Raw genomic sequence first — 13288 nt, forward strand, 5'->3', positions numbered from 1 at the left:
TCGGCTGGCGATCAGGTGTCTGTTGCCTTTTTTTTTTTTTTTTCTTTCCTTTTTTGAGTTGTTTCCCCGGGAAAAAAAAAAATAGGCAGGAAAAAAATCCCCAGAAGGTACCGAAAAGGAGATGATCGTAGAAGAGCCCTCCTTCCCTGGGAGAGCAACGTGCTTTGAATGAGGCTTCCCAGCCTCTTCCACTCCGTCTCACACACTCTGTCACTCTGCCTCTCGCTTGTGCACACTGTTGGTATGCGACCTCGGAGGCGACTGCTCCGCCACCTCTGCCTGGGGAGCCGCTGACAGCCAGCGATTGAGCCAGCCCCCCTTCCTTTTTTTTTTTTTTCCTCCCTGCTTTTGCAAACACACACGCACACCCCCAAAGCACATTTAATGCTGATCCACTCAGGCGCCATTATCGGGGGTACGTCTTCGTGGAGTGTTTTGGTTATTTTTTTTTTCTCTTCTATTTTTTTTTCCTTCCCAACACTGGATGGTGCAGCGTTCCCGGGGCCTGTGGTGTTACGGCTCGATTGCGTTTTATTATTTATTTATCTATCTTCTCTCTTCTTCCTCTCATCACTCCCCCGTCTCTGCTCTCTTGAACCCCCCGGCTTCTCTCCGGGTGCCGGTGCAGAGGACCGGGGAGCAGCATCCCTCTCTCTCCCTCCCACTGATGTGGGACTGATCCTCACCCTCATGTGTAGCATGCTGTAGCCAAAAAAGAAGAGAGGAGGGGAAGAAAAAAAAAAAGAAGCGGCTCTCTTGCCCTCCCTCTCCCTCGCTTCCCGCGGATTGACTTCATGGCTTCGCTGTACCAGCGGTTCAGCGGGAAGATCAACACCTCCCGCTCGTTCCCCGTTCCCCCCGAAGCGAGTCACCTCCTGGGCGCCCAGAGCAGCGAGGAGGACGGCGCTGCCGGCAAGACCCCGCGTCCATTGCAACAGGAAGGCGGCCGGCCCCGCTTCCAGTACCAGTCGCGAAGTGACTGCGAGGAGGAGGATGTAAGCGCCGCTGTGCTTCGCGTGGGGCTGGGTTGGGTTTTGGGTTGGGTTTTGGGTGCCCCCCCCTCCCCGCCCCCTGTCCTGCGGGATGGCTGTGTGCCCCTCTAAGCTGGCAGCGATTTCTTGCGGTTTTGTCCGCTCGTCTTTCCAGGCGGGTCTTTTGCTCTGCTCCTCTTGCCCTGGAGTGCCGGGGATGGTGCGGGACGGAGCCCGCCGGGAGCCGAGCGGAGCCGGGACCCACCCGCCCCGCGCTGGCCCCGCAGCTCTCCCGGTACCGAGCTCCCTGCGCGGCTCTGCGCTCCCGGGAACGGGGCTGGGGGCGCGGGGTCAGCACCTTGGGAAACGCCAGGTGCCAGCTCTGTCCTTCTGCCCCCAAGCTGCGCGACAAAGCTCCCCATTCTCTTTTTCCTTTTTAATTTTTTTTTTAAATTTTTATTCCGTGCTTTATCCTTTAACACTCTCCCGGGGCAGAAGTCTTTACCTTGTGCCTCCCTCATCGCCTTCCTGTCAGCCTCCTCCTAAGCTGGCAGCAGGGAAAGTTTTTAACCCCTGAGCAGCCGTTTCGGGGTCTCTCTGTGCCCCCTCCCCGCTGCCCCCGGGCGGGCTCCCGCGGGGAAGCCGAAAACTTCGGCCGCGCACCTTTCTCTCTTTCAAAGGGTGCATCTGCATATCGCCTTAGTAACGAGTGACTAATCCAGGCCGCTGGCTGCTGCTGTGTCCGATGGAGTTAAACTAGTCCGGGTCGATTGCTGCTGGTTCTTTTGGGGTGGCGAGGAGGGGGAAACTCAGAGAACAAGGGCCAGTGATAGATGAAAACGTGTGGCTCCGCATGGCAGGCTGGTGTTAGGTTTGCAGAGGGATTTGAGTGTGTTTTGCCTCTGTGGAAGCACACACAAGGGGAAGCAAATGGCTGCAGCTGGGAATAATGCTTGTGTCTGTTAAAAATACTTCTTGCCCGAGTGGGACGCGTTAGTTTTGCAGCAGGATTTAGCTTTGGCTCTGGGAGCCTTCCCAAGCAAGGCACAGCTTCAAGCCACAACAGCAGGGCTGCTTCACTCAGAGGAGAGAGTTGTGTATGCAGGGAAATGCCCTCGCTTTATCTTTTAAATCCCTGTCAATTCTCCCGTCCTTTTGTAAAGACTTTTGTGGTCCATGGAGCAAGTGCACTTATGTCAGTGATGGGGCCAATCGACCTAAACCTCTCCCCGAGGTGACTGAATGCTGACAGCCCGAGGGACAGCAGTGACAGGGACCTGAATTGACTCTTCCCTGTGACTCCCTCACGATCTTGGCACTGCTGCCCCTTGGCCCTGGCCAGGTGCAGGAGGACACCGGGCCCTTCGCCGGGTGCCCGTACCGGCTGGTGACTCTCTCCCGGTGTGGCTGGGGACACGGGGCCCTTCCCGGCCGTGTACTGGGCTCTAGGTGTCGCTGCGAGCCAGCGGAGTGCCACCTCCAGGGCTGGGCTCAGGCACATTTTCCTCATTGTTTTAATTCCACTTTCCTGGACTTGCAGACAGCAGATGTCTGGAGCCGCTTCTCTGGTCACCAGAAGCGCTGAGTGCGGAAGCAGAGGAAAGCCTGCAGTTTATCATGTGCGAGGGATTTCTGCTGACAGGCTCCAGAGTAATAATAATAATATCCTTTAACTTCTGTAAGGAAAGTTTTTCTCTCTTTCTTTTTTTTTTCCCCTTTCTTTTCTTCCCCCATCCCCTCAGTGGGTGCCCAGTGACTGCTGGGCACGGTTGAGGGACACTGCTGTCTGTGCTTCCCTGGTGTCTTCTGCAACAAAATGCAAAAAAGTGTGCCCAGAAGCAGGGATTTGGGGTGACACTTTAACGCACGTGGACACTTAATGTGATTGTTTCTAAAAGGGGCAATCTGTCCTAGAAAGTGGCTCGGCATTTCACAGGGGTGCTCTTCAGCAGAGACTGGGAAACCTGAGCTGGTGGTCTCTGACAGAGAGTCGTTGAGGTCGGGAGGATGAAGTCGTGACAAACCAGTGGAAATGTCTTTAAATCGCGTGTTTCAGGGAGCGGAGTCCGGCCTGCGGGGCCGGGCGCCGGCAGGAGGGGGCGGGAGGATGGACGTGTCCGCGGTGCTGAACCGGAGCGGGGTGGGACTGGGGCGGCTGTCCGGCGTGCCGAACCCCTGACTCCTTCTGTGTCAGAAGGAGCTGTCCGAAATACCGAACCCTCTTGTCCCGGTTTAGAAGGAGCTGTCCGAGGTTCCGAACCCCTCTGTCCTGGGTCAGGAGAAGCTGTCTGCAGTGCCTATCCCCTCCTGTCCCGGGTCAGAAGGAGCTGTCCAAGGTTCTGAACCCCTCCTGTCCCAGGTCAGGAGGATCTGTCCAGGGTGCCCAACCCCTCTCGTCTGGATCGGAAGGGGCTGTCCGAGATGGAAGCCCTTCTGTCCTGGGTTAGAAGGAGCTGTCCGGAATACCAAACCCCTCCTGTCCCGGGTTAGAAGGAGCTGTCCAGGATCAGGAGGAGCTGTATGCTCTCCAAACACTCCCAGGACGGTGCTGGGGCGAGCTGACAGTGACATCTCGCCCTTGTCTGTGGCAGCAGTCAGGCTCGCTCAGGATGAGCAAATGCAGCCCTGGGCATGAGAGCCTTGAGGGAAGGGGGAAAGTGAGGCAAAGAGCATGGGACAGGTCCAAGGAGAGTGGTCTGATTGTGCAGGGTGCCAGGAGTACGTGCTATTGCTCATCATGGGGAAGGGCTTAGGGAGACAGCACTGGAAAATCTTTCCTAAGATCAGACTTCTGTTTTCTGTCTTGCACAACTGGGGCATTCACATTGTCTTTCATCTTTTCTTTCATCTTTTGGCATCAATGTATTAGGAGAATCTAGAACTTAAACATATAGAAACAAAGGATTTTCTCCCTTCCCACGCTTGGAACTATCAAAACAAACCTGAGAATGAGACTGTTCTGTTCCTAACTTTGTCATGTGATTAATAAAAGGGAGAGAACTGAGTCAATTTTATGGGTTACTGATGATGACTTTTCCTACTGAAATATGTGTGCTGTATTTTTAAGCACCAGCACAGAGCTCAATGCAGAACAAAACAGAGGGAAAGACAGGATGTTGCCTTTGAAGGTCACAGTATTATAAGTAAGCATTCTGTCCACTGGAAGTACTACTGATGGAAAAATACTGCTTGAAATCTGTAAAGAGTTAAAAGGAGGTAGTAATTACCTAAGAAAATTAAAATCAAAACCAATAATGATTTTATATGACAACTGCTGACCTACAGGCACCATTAAGGCACACTTGAGAATATTGTTTTAGTAACATAAAAATACAGCAAAGTAGAGGTCACAGCATTCATTTGAATTTTAAATTTTTATTATGATTTTTAGAATTTTAAAGTTTTTACTATGATTCAACTTGTGGCAGGTATATGAAAAAACATATATATATAGTAGATCTAACTACTGTACAAAATCTGGATTAAGTCTTGCAAAATGTTCATATTAATTGTTCATCTGATGAGACATTAATGTTATTTACAAGAAGACTAATAAAGAAACTAGGTTCTGTATAAATGACCTCTGAAAAACACTTTCTAGTTGGCTCTGTGGCATCATTGATATTAAAGTTATTACAACAGCTTTAAACAAAATTCAGAATACATATTTACCTCGTTATAAAATTAGCTTTTTACTACATTTATTTAGATGAGGAAACATCTCTGAGAACTCTTCATTCAGTTTAATGTGGTGGTATAGCAGGTTATACAATTTTGTTAGCATAATTCTCTTTTTTAGATTGATGAGGTTACCTTTGAAATGGTAATTTTGATTGGTTTGCCTTTTAGACTGATGAGAGAAATGCTTTGCATATTGTAGAGTGGAAGGGATTTTCTCCTACATGTTGACTTAAGAACTGTTTTCCCATAAAATAGAGCTTCTTCATCTTTTCCAGGCTTCTTTCTTGGCATCACAGTGATTAATGAGTTTAATTTTTGCAGGCAACTGCCAGGAGGTGCTGAGTAAGATGTATCATGCTGATTGTGTGTAATGCCGCTCCTTTTAATTACTGGGATGATAACAATGCATTAATCAGGTGCATAAAAAATTCAACACTTCCATATAACGTGGAATATTGATCCATTTTATAAGTCACTCACAGAAATACTTTTTAAAGTGAATTGTTAAGTTATCTGTTAAAAATATTGAATCCTCCAGTGAAATATTGTAATATTTTTTTTGTATGAAAAGCCACATGCTGCATTCTTACAGGTTCATTACTTAGCCAAAACTCTTATAGGCTTTAACTGGAGACTTAATCATATTAAAAAAAAGCCAGTCCCAAAGAACAAAAGCTTTAATTACTCTCAATATTCTTTCAAAAACTGAATTCTGAATATTTCTTTCTTTTTTCATTTGTTTAAAATTACATTTGGCCATATATTATACTTTATTAGTTCTGCAATTGATTATTCAGACTTATTTACCTTTTGAGAAGGTTTTCATTCAGATATAAACACAGATCATTTTGAGATCCCTCAGTAAAACTGTGTTTTGTGGTTGGATAAATTAAGGATTTAGTAATTCAAATATCCTTTGTTAACATAATGAGTCTGAGAAAGTGAGAATCAAAGCCATCGGTGTAAAAAAAAAAAATAAAAGAAAAAATGTAATTTGGTACATCAGACTTGCTGTTACATTTAATTGAAAGTGTTAATTTTTAGTTAGTTATTTGTCTAACAGGAGGAGATATTACCTCCTAGAAATGTGTGTCAGGGACAGAACCTTCAGAGATATTGAGGCCTGAGATTCAGGCAACAGGCATTTCAAAATTGGGCTGTTTTTCTCCTAAAGAGATGAAGGGACTGATTTTATGGAAGAGTTTGTGGGACTGCAGAAACCCTGACTTGTAAGCTATAACAACTTGAATTGTATCAGAAGTCTATCTATAGATCTGTAGTGCTGTGTGCATGGGCAAAACCAACTGTTTAGTCTGTAAGAATCTCCTGTTCTTAAGTCTGTAAGATTCTCCTGGAATCTTCTTGGTGAGTTCTTGGAGCTGAACTCAGTTATCCTCCATCCATTAAGACGCAGAGAATGGGAATGGATATTTCCATGGAAATAGTTAGGCCCTGCTGACATTCTGTAAGCTCACCTTTTGAAAGGAATAAAAATTGCAGCTTACTTCCTTCAAAAGGAATAGCTACAAACCTTACTAAAATCATACGTTGTATTTGCACAGAAGCTCATAATATATTTTGTGATTTCTAAATATTGGACACTGATCTGCAAGTGATACACTTTTTACACTTCACTTTATGGCTATATCTATAATTAAACAAACTTATGATATTTGCTGCCAGTTTAAAATCCGCCTCTATTTCTGCAGTCTTCCCCAGCCGTGATGATGATGCACACACTAAAAAATCTACCAGAGCAAATGTATTTTTAAGTATTCAGAAATAACTGTGTGAAGAGGCTGAATCATTTCTCTAATAGTAGTGAACTGTGCCATAGGTTGGGGTGCTTCACGTGGCGTACTCGGCTCATGTTGTTTCTCTTTCTGAGCTGGGAGCTCGAGTGAGGAAAGCAGAGACTAAGCCCAGGGCTGGAGCAGCTCAAGTTGGTTTCCAAGAGGTTTTAAAGACATAGGAGGTGGGAAAAAAAATATATAAATCTGTGAGTACATGCTGTTCTCCACCTATTTATGTATTTTTGTTTCAGCAAAGGCCAGACTGAAGGGAGTCCTTAGGATGGGTACCCCAGCTTGGAAAATGCTCTTTGAGAGTCAGAAAATTTTGTCCCGTAAAATAAAAAGCTTTACTTTATTTTGGGCTAATATATTTATGCTTGTCCTGGTGCAGCAAAGCCTCCCATTACAGTTCATTAACTGCAGGTTGATTTTTGAGGGATTTTTCCCTGATTCCCAGCACGTTGCTGCGAGGTGTGAGCATTTTCATCCCATGACCAAGGGGTGGCAGCGTGTGGTGATCACACTGCTCCTATGGAGCACTTGGCTTTTCCTGGATTTTGCAGGGAAACATCCACCACCCCCTTGTTTACACACTCACACCAACACGTGGGGGTTCTTCAACTCCTTTCTGCCTTCTCTGGGTCTGCTGGAACTGGTGGCAGTTTTGTAACTCTCTTTTTCACCTTCTGGTGGAAATATTTGTTTTCAAAGCTCATAAGAAATGGTTCAGCAATAATTTTAAGTACGTGGAGGAAGGAGGGAAGAAATAAACCTTCCTTCTAAGGGAATGTTTTTCTCTGTTTTCCCAAAGGAAAGCAAAGCCTTTTTTTTTTTTCCAAAAGCCTCTTTCACTCACTGATTTTCACCCATTGGTTGTGATACAGTGTGTTTTTTCAAAAGTACATGCAGAAAATTTAGGTTTGGCATTTCAAAACATTTGTGGTCAAACACAAAAATAGATACTGAAATATATTTCCTATTTAGATGCACAAATACTCATTTTGGATTAGTTTTTTCTACTGATAAATAACCCTTTGAAATATGTGTATCCATTAAATTGTGGGTGTTTGGTAGTGGTAAGATTCAGTGTGGGTGAGTTAACTGAGTTAAAGCATATTTTGAGTGTGTTCATTCATCTATAGGAATAGATCGCTGTGCCATAATCTTTACTGCCACTGTCTAACTATAAAAGAGAGTGGGAATGGGCATTGGGTTCATGGATGCTTTGCAGCACAGAGCAGTGCAGGAGAGAATAGATGGAGAGTGTGGTGGGATAAATCCAGGAAAGTGTTCTGAAGGGGAATGAGCAGTGGTTTCTCTGTGCTGGAAAGAGAAGTCCTTCACCAATTTCCACCTGTAGAGTGTTTGGGAACATAAATTTTCCACATGCAACCAGAGCTTTAATTGCATCTTATTTTTCAAGCACTTTAATTTAGAGATATTTCATAGTTTATTTTGTCAAAATAGTGCTTGAAAGTCTTCCCAAAGATTCCAGAAAAGATTAATACAGCTTTTAAGCCTGAGGGAACTTGCAATATGGAGTCAGGGAGTGAGATAGAGAGGGGTCTGGTCCTCATTCACTCTGAAAACATTTAAGTTTACACAGAGGTACTGAAGTGTGTGAGGTAATTAGAAAAGATCAATTTCGTGACTCTCTACTGAGGAAAATGGAATGTTTTTAAATTTTTTATCACTTACAAGATGTAAATTTTTTTACTCTAAACAAGGTGCTTATTAGTAGAGCTTAGCTATTACATAGATTCTTCCAGGAGCTGCAGTCTCTGTGCCTTTTAAAACTGCAATCATCATCATAATCATCAATTAATAATAATAATAATAATAATAATAATAATAATAATAATAATAATAATAATAATAATAATAATAATAATATTCACTTTGCAGATGGAAAATTTGGGGCTGAAGTGGCACATGGACAGTTCATGTCAGCATGTCAGCTCTATGGCAGCAATGGTCTGCTGTGGCTCAGCCTTGTGAGCTATTGCAGTTTCTGGTTTTGGGCCCCAGGGGCTTTAAAACTAAAAATTGTTCCAGTTATCACCATGGATATTCTTACAGGTGTAAAGCTAATTGTGAAGTCTGGCACATTTAAGTCTTTGTTGTATCTAGCACTCATTTCTGACAGTTTTCCAGCCTTCTCAAGGCTTTGGAGTTTGCTTTGAGCAAAAGGAGATTTAAAGCATCCAAAAGGAAGGACAGGAGTATCTTAATGCTTTCATTATAGTATTTCAGGGAGGGGGTGGTTTGGGGCTTTTTATATTTCTTTTCAGTATTTGTCAATAGCATCTGCTTCAGCATTTCAAGCAGATTTCAGTCTAGGCAGAACTCAAAAGCAAATGCAAATTTCTCCCCAGGCTTTTTCTTTTGGATATACAGAGCTACATGAAATGGAAATGCAGCAGTGGGAAATGCTTGGTAACCTCAGCTCCAGTTATACCACAGTCATTGATTTTAAAGTGTTTATGACAAAAGCATGCTTGTGTTCCTTATTCTCCATTAAAATAAGCTCCAACTCCCTATGAAAGAATGTAGCTGAGGCATTTTGGTCAGAGAAGAAATGAAACCCATGCAGACTTCGGAATTACAGATGTTGTGCAGTCTCCAAGCCCTGAAGATCTGAAGGCACTTGGTGAGCAGAGCCTGCAGGAGGTTTGCACAGGGTCCTTGTGCCTGCTGCTTTCCTCCTGTTCTGGCAGGGCCAGAGGGAGCAGTCCAGCAGCAGGAGGCTTGGTTCTGGCTGCTGTCCCTTCTCAAGGGTATGAGCATGGGTTTGCTGAGCCCAGTCTGTACAGTTTGTGTCTGCAAAGAAGAATTCAAGTGTCCTGCAGTGCCTCTGGCTAAGGGGATTTTAAAAGACTTTTATTTATAAGGCTAGCTTTAGGCAAAAGAAAAAGTATGACCTGCTAACAGCAGCAAAACAGACACTTATGCTTGTAGCAGGGTCACAGAAAAGGAATCCTGTGGCAGCTGCTGCTGCTGGCTGGTAGGGTGGTGCTGGAGGTGGCTCTGGGATGGAGGGCTCTTCCAATTTGCTCCCAAAACTTCTGAATACCTTATAAACCATCAGGGCAGTAAGCACAGCTCATCCCTTCCTCTCTCCCATCCCTCAGCTCTACCTCATGGAGAATTCTGTGGTTTTTTTGCGCTGCTGGGAAGCCATGAGTCAGTTCTTCCTCCCTATCTAACAGGGGGCTGCTGGCAGCCTTATTTCCCTGCCCTGGCACCTAAGGATGGTGCCCAGCAAACCCAGATGGCTCCAGCCCAGCCACTTCCCAGGGATGCTCCCTCTGGCACTGCAAAGTTCAGCTCCTGCCTGGTCCCTGCCCTCCTCTCAGGACAGGTTGGGCTGTCTTGTGTTTCAGGGGAAAGCATGGGCAGACTTGAGCACAGAGCAAAGGGGATGTTGGGATCTGCTTTAAATAGAGTTTGACCTCTTGCATAAGAGACTGATTGTCCCAAGATAAGTTTATTGCATACACAGCTCTGAGATTTGCACAGATTGCTTGTGGGATTATGTTTCATGTGACTGCAGAATCCTATCTTTGTTTGTAATTTATTGCTTAATCTTTCCTCATGTTTCTGTATAACCTGTATTAAATATGATTTGGTTTTGAATTTGTTTTTCTACTTCTATTTCATCTGGGTGCTAGAAAAGAAAAGCAATATTTAAAAGACTGAACTTCTATTACTTTGTTCTCAGGGAAGCTGTAGAAATCAACAACCATGTTGCCATAGACACATAAATACTTTATAGTGAACAAAAGATTTTCACTTCTACTACTCTTCCTGCTAGGCACATTGAATCTCTGCACTGTATTGATACAGTTCCTCTGCTTGTTCTATATTAACTTCTTTTTCATTTTTTTTCCTTTTCTTTTTCATTTTAAATATTTCTTTGGTGTAATGCCAGATACAAGAGAAGACACATGGAGAAAACATTGAAGGTATTATAGTGCTTCACAATGGTGTCTCTGATAAAGTGGGAGCTGTTGAAGCAGCTCCTTTGTTCTGTTATGAACTGCAGCACAAACACTTGTCAGAACACATACAGTGAGTCATTGCAAACAAGAGTAATTAATTAAAACTGACATAGCCAAGGTTTAGGATCACAGTAACCCCTTCTATTGTACTTGCCTTGTTTATACTCTCTCTGTTTGAGGATGGTGAGATTGACACAGGCTTCTTCAAGGAGTGGGCAATTCTCACTGATTTCTGGGCATATTTAGGTACCTTCTGTTATAGGGGACATGGATCAGTGGTGGAGCACTGGAATAACTCTTAGGGAAGTCTTGCAGTTGCTGGGTCTGTCACTGACCTGCTACATGACCTTCAGCCAGTTATTTACCTTTGTGAGGCAGGACCTGCATCTCTTGGACACCAAAAAGAATCAATGCCTTCACTTTGTTCATGGCTTCCTTGTGAAGGGTGCAGAATTAAATAATTTTTGCTTTGGGCCTAAATCTTTGGGCTAAAAAGAACCCATGGACAGAAACATGAGATTATTAATAATTAGTAGTGCTGTCATTAATTCTGACAGTGGCAACATTTGTAGAAGCATTGCTAATAACCAAAACAGGCCCTGATTGTGCTTGTTTATGGTGGGCTAAAGGTCTCTCTCATTACAATGTTTCACAGGCAGTGCCAGGAACTGATAATCACTATAATGCACATTTTTTCTTTTCACTAAGAAAAGCTAATAAGCATCTGTAGTTTTGAAAATGTCAGATTGAGCCAAAGTGCATGCAATTAGATAAGGATAATGTAGCAGATAATAAGGAGATACATGATACTGGGTGAGCAGTTATCAGACTGTTGTGCTTTGGCTGCTAAAGTGGAAAAGGGAGCAGTGGTTGGTAGGGGGGAAACATGCCAAGAGTTGTCAAAAAGGGAAACCTGGCTAATGTGGTAAAGTGACAAGGTTGGTCTTGGGGAAGCATGAATATAGATGTCAAGATTTGATGGATGGATGGAAAGGGTGTCTGGGTTAAAAGTCACGTACTTGGGAGGTGAGAAAGGCCACTGAGGAAAAAAAGGGAAGCAAATATGGAAAGGAAGATGGGCAGAATGGAGTAATTTGTGGTTGCTGTCCCTAAGGTTTCTTTTTTTCTTTTTTCAAAGACTCTCTGCCTTCTGTGTGTGTGGGGTGTCTGGGCTGTGCTGGCAGCTTTAGTGGACTAAAACCTTTCTGAGTTTTACTTTGCCCAAAAGGAAACACAGCCATGATACACTCATTAAGAGCCTGGGTGGGAATTTTCAATCAATGTCCTCAGTTTAATTTGTCTCTGGGGGAAAGAATGAGGCAGACTCTGGGAGCAAGATTAAAAACAAGAGGATGAGAAACAGACCAAGGACAAGGAAAAGAAAGAAGAAAGAGGAAAGCCATGAGGCACAGCACTGGAAGCCAGCTCTGATACTGGAAGAGAAGGAATTTTTCTTCTAATTTTTTGGTTTTTTCCTATGGGGCAAAATATTTTTTGTGGCTGAGACAGAATATTCCATATTTTCCTTTTCCTTCTACTTAGCCTAATCTAGCAGCTCATTCTTGACAGGAAGGCAGGCTCTTTGTAATCTGGAAGACTGGATATTTTTGTCTGATGTTTTTTCCTGACATGTCTCTTCTACTCTTATTCAACCTCTCATGAAGTGTTCTGGTGCCTCCAGAAGGAAGAGATTGGAAGCCATTTCTGCTGTATTTTGGTTCTATGATAACTTTTTCCACTTTTTTTTTCTATTTAGAATTCACCAAATACTTGATATCTTTATAAAATACATGACAGAAAAGCTGTATAGTTCTCATTCTCTCCTCCTTATTAGTGTCTCTAAGAAAGTATTTTATAAATACTTAACTTGGGACTAGCTATGTAGTGTTACACCTGCAGTCTTAGGGAAAAAAATATCCTTATGATATGTTTGAAATGTGAATAAAAAATTCAAGGTATATTTTGTCACCTAGAAAACACTTTACAATTTAGTTTATACCAGAATATATTCTCTTTTTTTGGTGTACTTTCAGACTAGATTAACTGTGTTTGTATTACAGGGTTGTATAGAAGTGTATTTTTGATGTTTGGAGAGGTCTCTAAGAGAATCATGGAAATCACAGAATTGTGGGTTGGAAGGGATCTTAAAAATCTTCTTTCCCATGGACAAGAGCATCTTCACTGTCTGTGACCATTTAAGTCCAGGGGGGTTTGGAATTTTCTTCCCATGAATGTTCAAAGAAGGTAACAGCACATTCACAGGATGTAAATTCAGAGCACATATAAACATGGCCAAAATGGTTATTTTTGTTGGTGTTTTGTTCTATTTTTACAATTCAGTCATTAGCAAGTTATTTGTTCCTCAGTAAATTGTTCTTCTCCAATGGGCAAACTTGATCTTAGAGGAGAGGCAAAAGAGAGGAAATCCTTTCTCTTTTCTTCTGTTGGTTCATGAGGGAACATTTCCTTTCTCCCAGGGGTGCTCATTGCAACTGCACAGCTCTGTGGTGGCTCTCTCATTTTTGGATGAGCTACACAAAGTGCCTCATGGTTCTGGGCAGAGAAGGTGAAGGTTAAGAGCAAGGTTAAAACCAGTTTAATCGCACTCAGTAAATCTGCATGTGAAATCCCTCAAATTATAACCATGTTCCATCACTGTCCCTCCCTATGTGTGCTAAACTGGAGCTCTCCTGGAAAAAGGAGATTCTCAATTTGGAAATAGCACAGGTATTTCCAAATAGGAAATGGCAGATAGCACCTGGCCCTTGGGCTGGAAGGATGCCTGAGAGTGCCAGAGTCACCTTTGTAACTGTGCAGCTCAGTGCAAAATGCAGGGAGCAGC

General features: G+C 43.5%; 1 protein-coding gene across 3 annotated transcripts in view; it reads left to right on the plus strand.

Moving 5' to 3' along the window:
• The window catches only part of DPP6 (dipeptidyl peptidase like 6), a 571605-nt gene that overhangs the window by 147087 nt on the left and 411230 nt on the right, over positions 1–13288 (plus strand). The window contains exon 1 of one of the 3 annotated variants that reach the window (XM_064703884.1): positions 353–995. The exons of the other annotated variants lie outside the window; for them this stretch is intronic. Coding sequence (XP_064559954.1) covers positions 795–995 — 201 coding nt within the window. The 5' untranslated portion in view covers positions 353–794. Of the gene's footprint in view, positions 1–352; positions 996–13288 lie in introns of those variants that run through there. 3 annotated transcript variants of the gene reach the window in all.

Source organism: Zonotrichia leucophrys, chromosome 2 (genome assembly GCF_028769735.1).
Source record: "Zonotrichia leucophrys gambelii isolate GWCS_2022_RI chromosome 2, RI_Zleu_2.0, whole genome shotgun sequence".
Taxonomy (NCBI): domain Eukaryota; kingdom Metazoa; phylum Chordata; class Aves; order Passeriformes; family Passerellidae; genus Zonotrichia; species Zonotrichia leucophrys.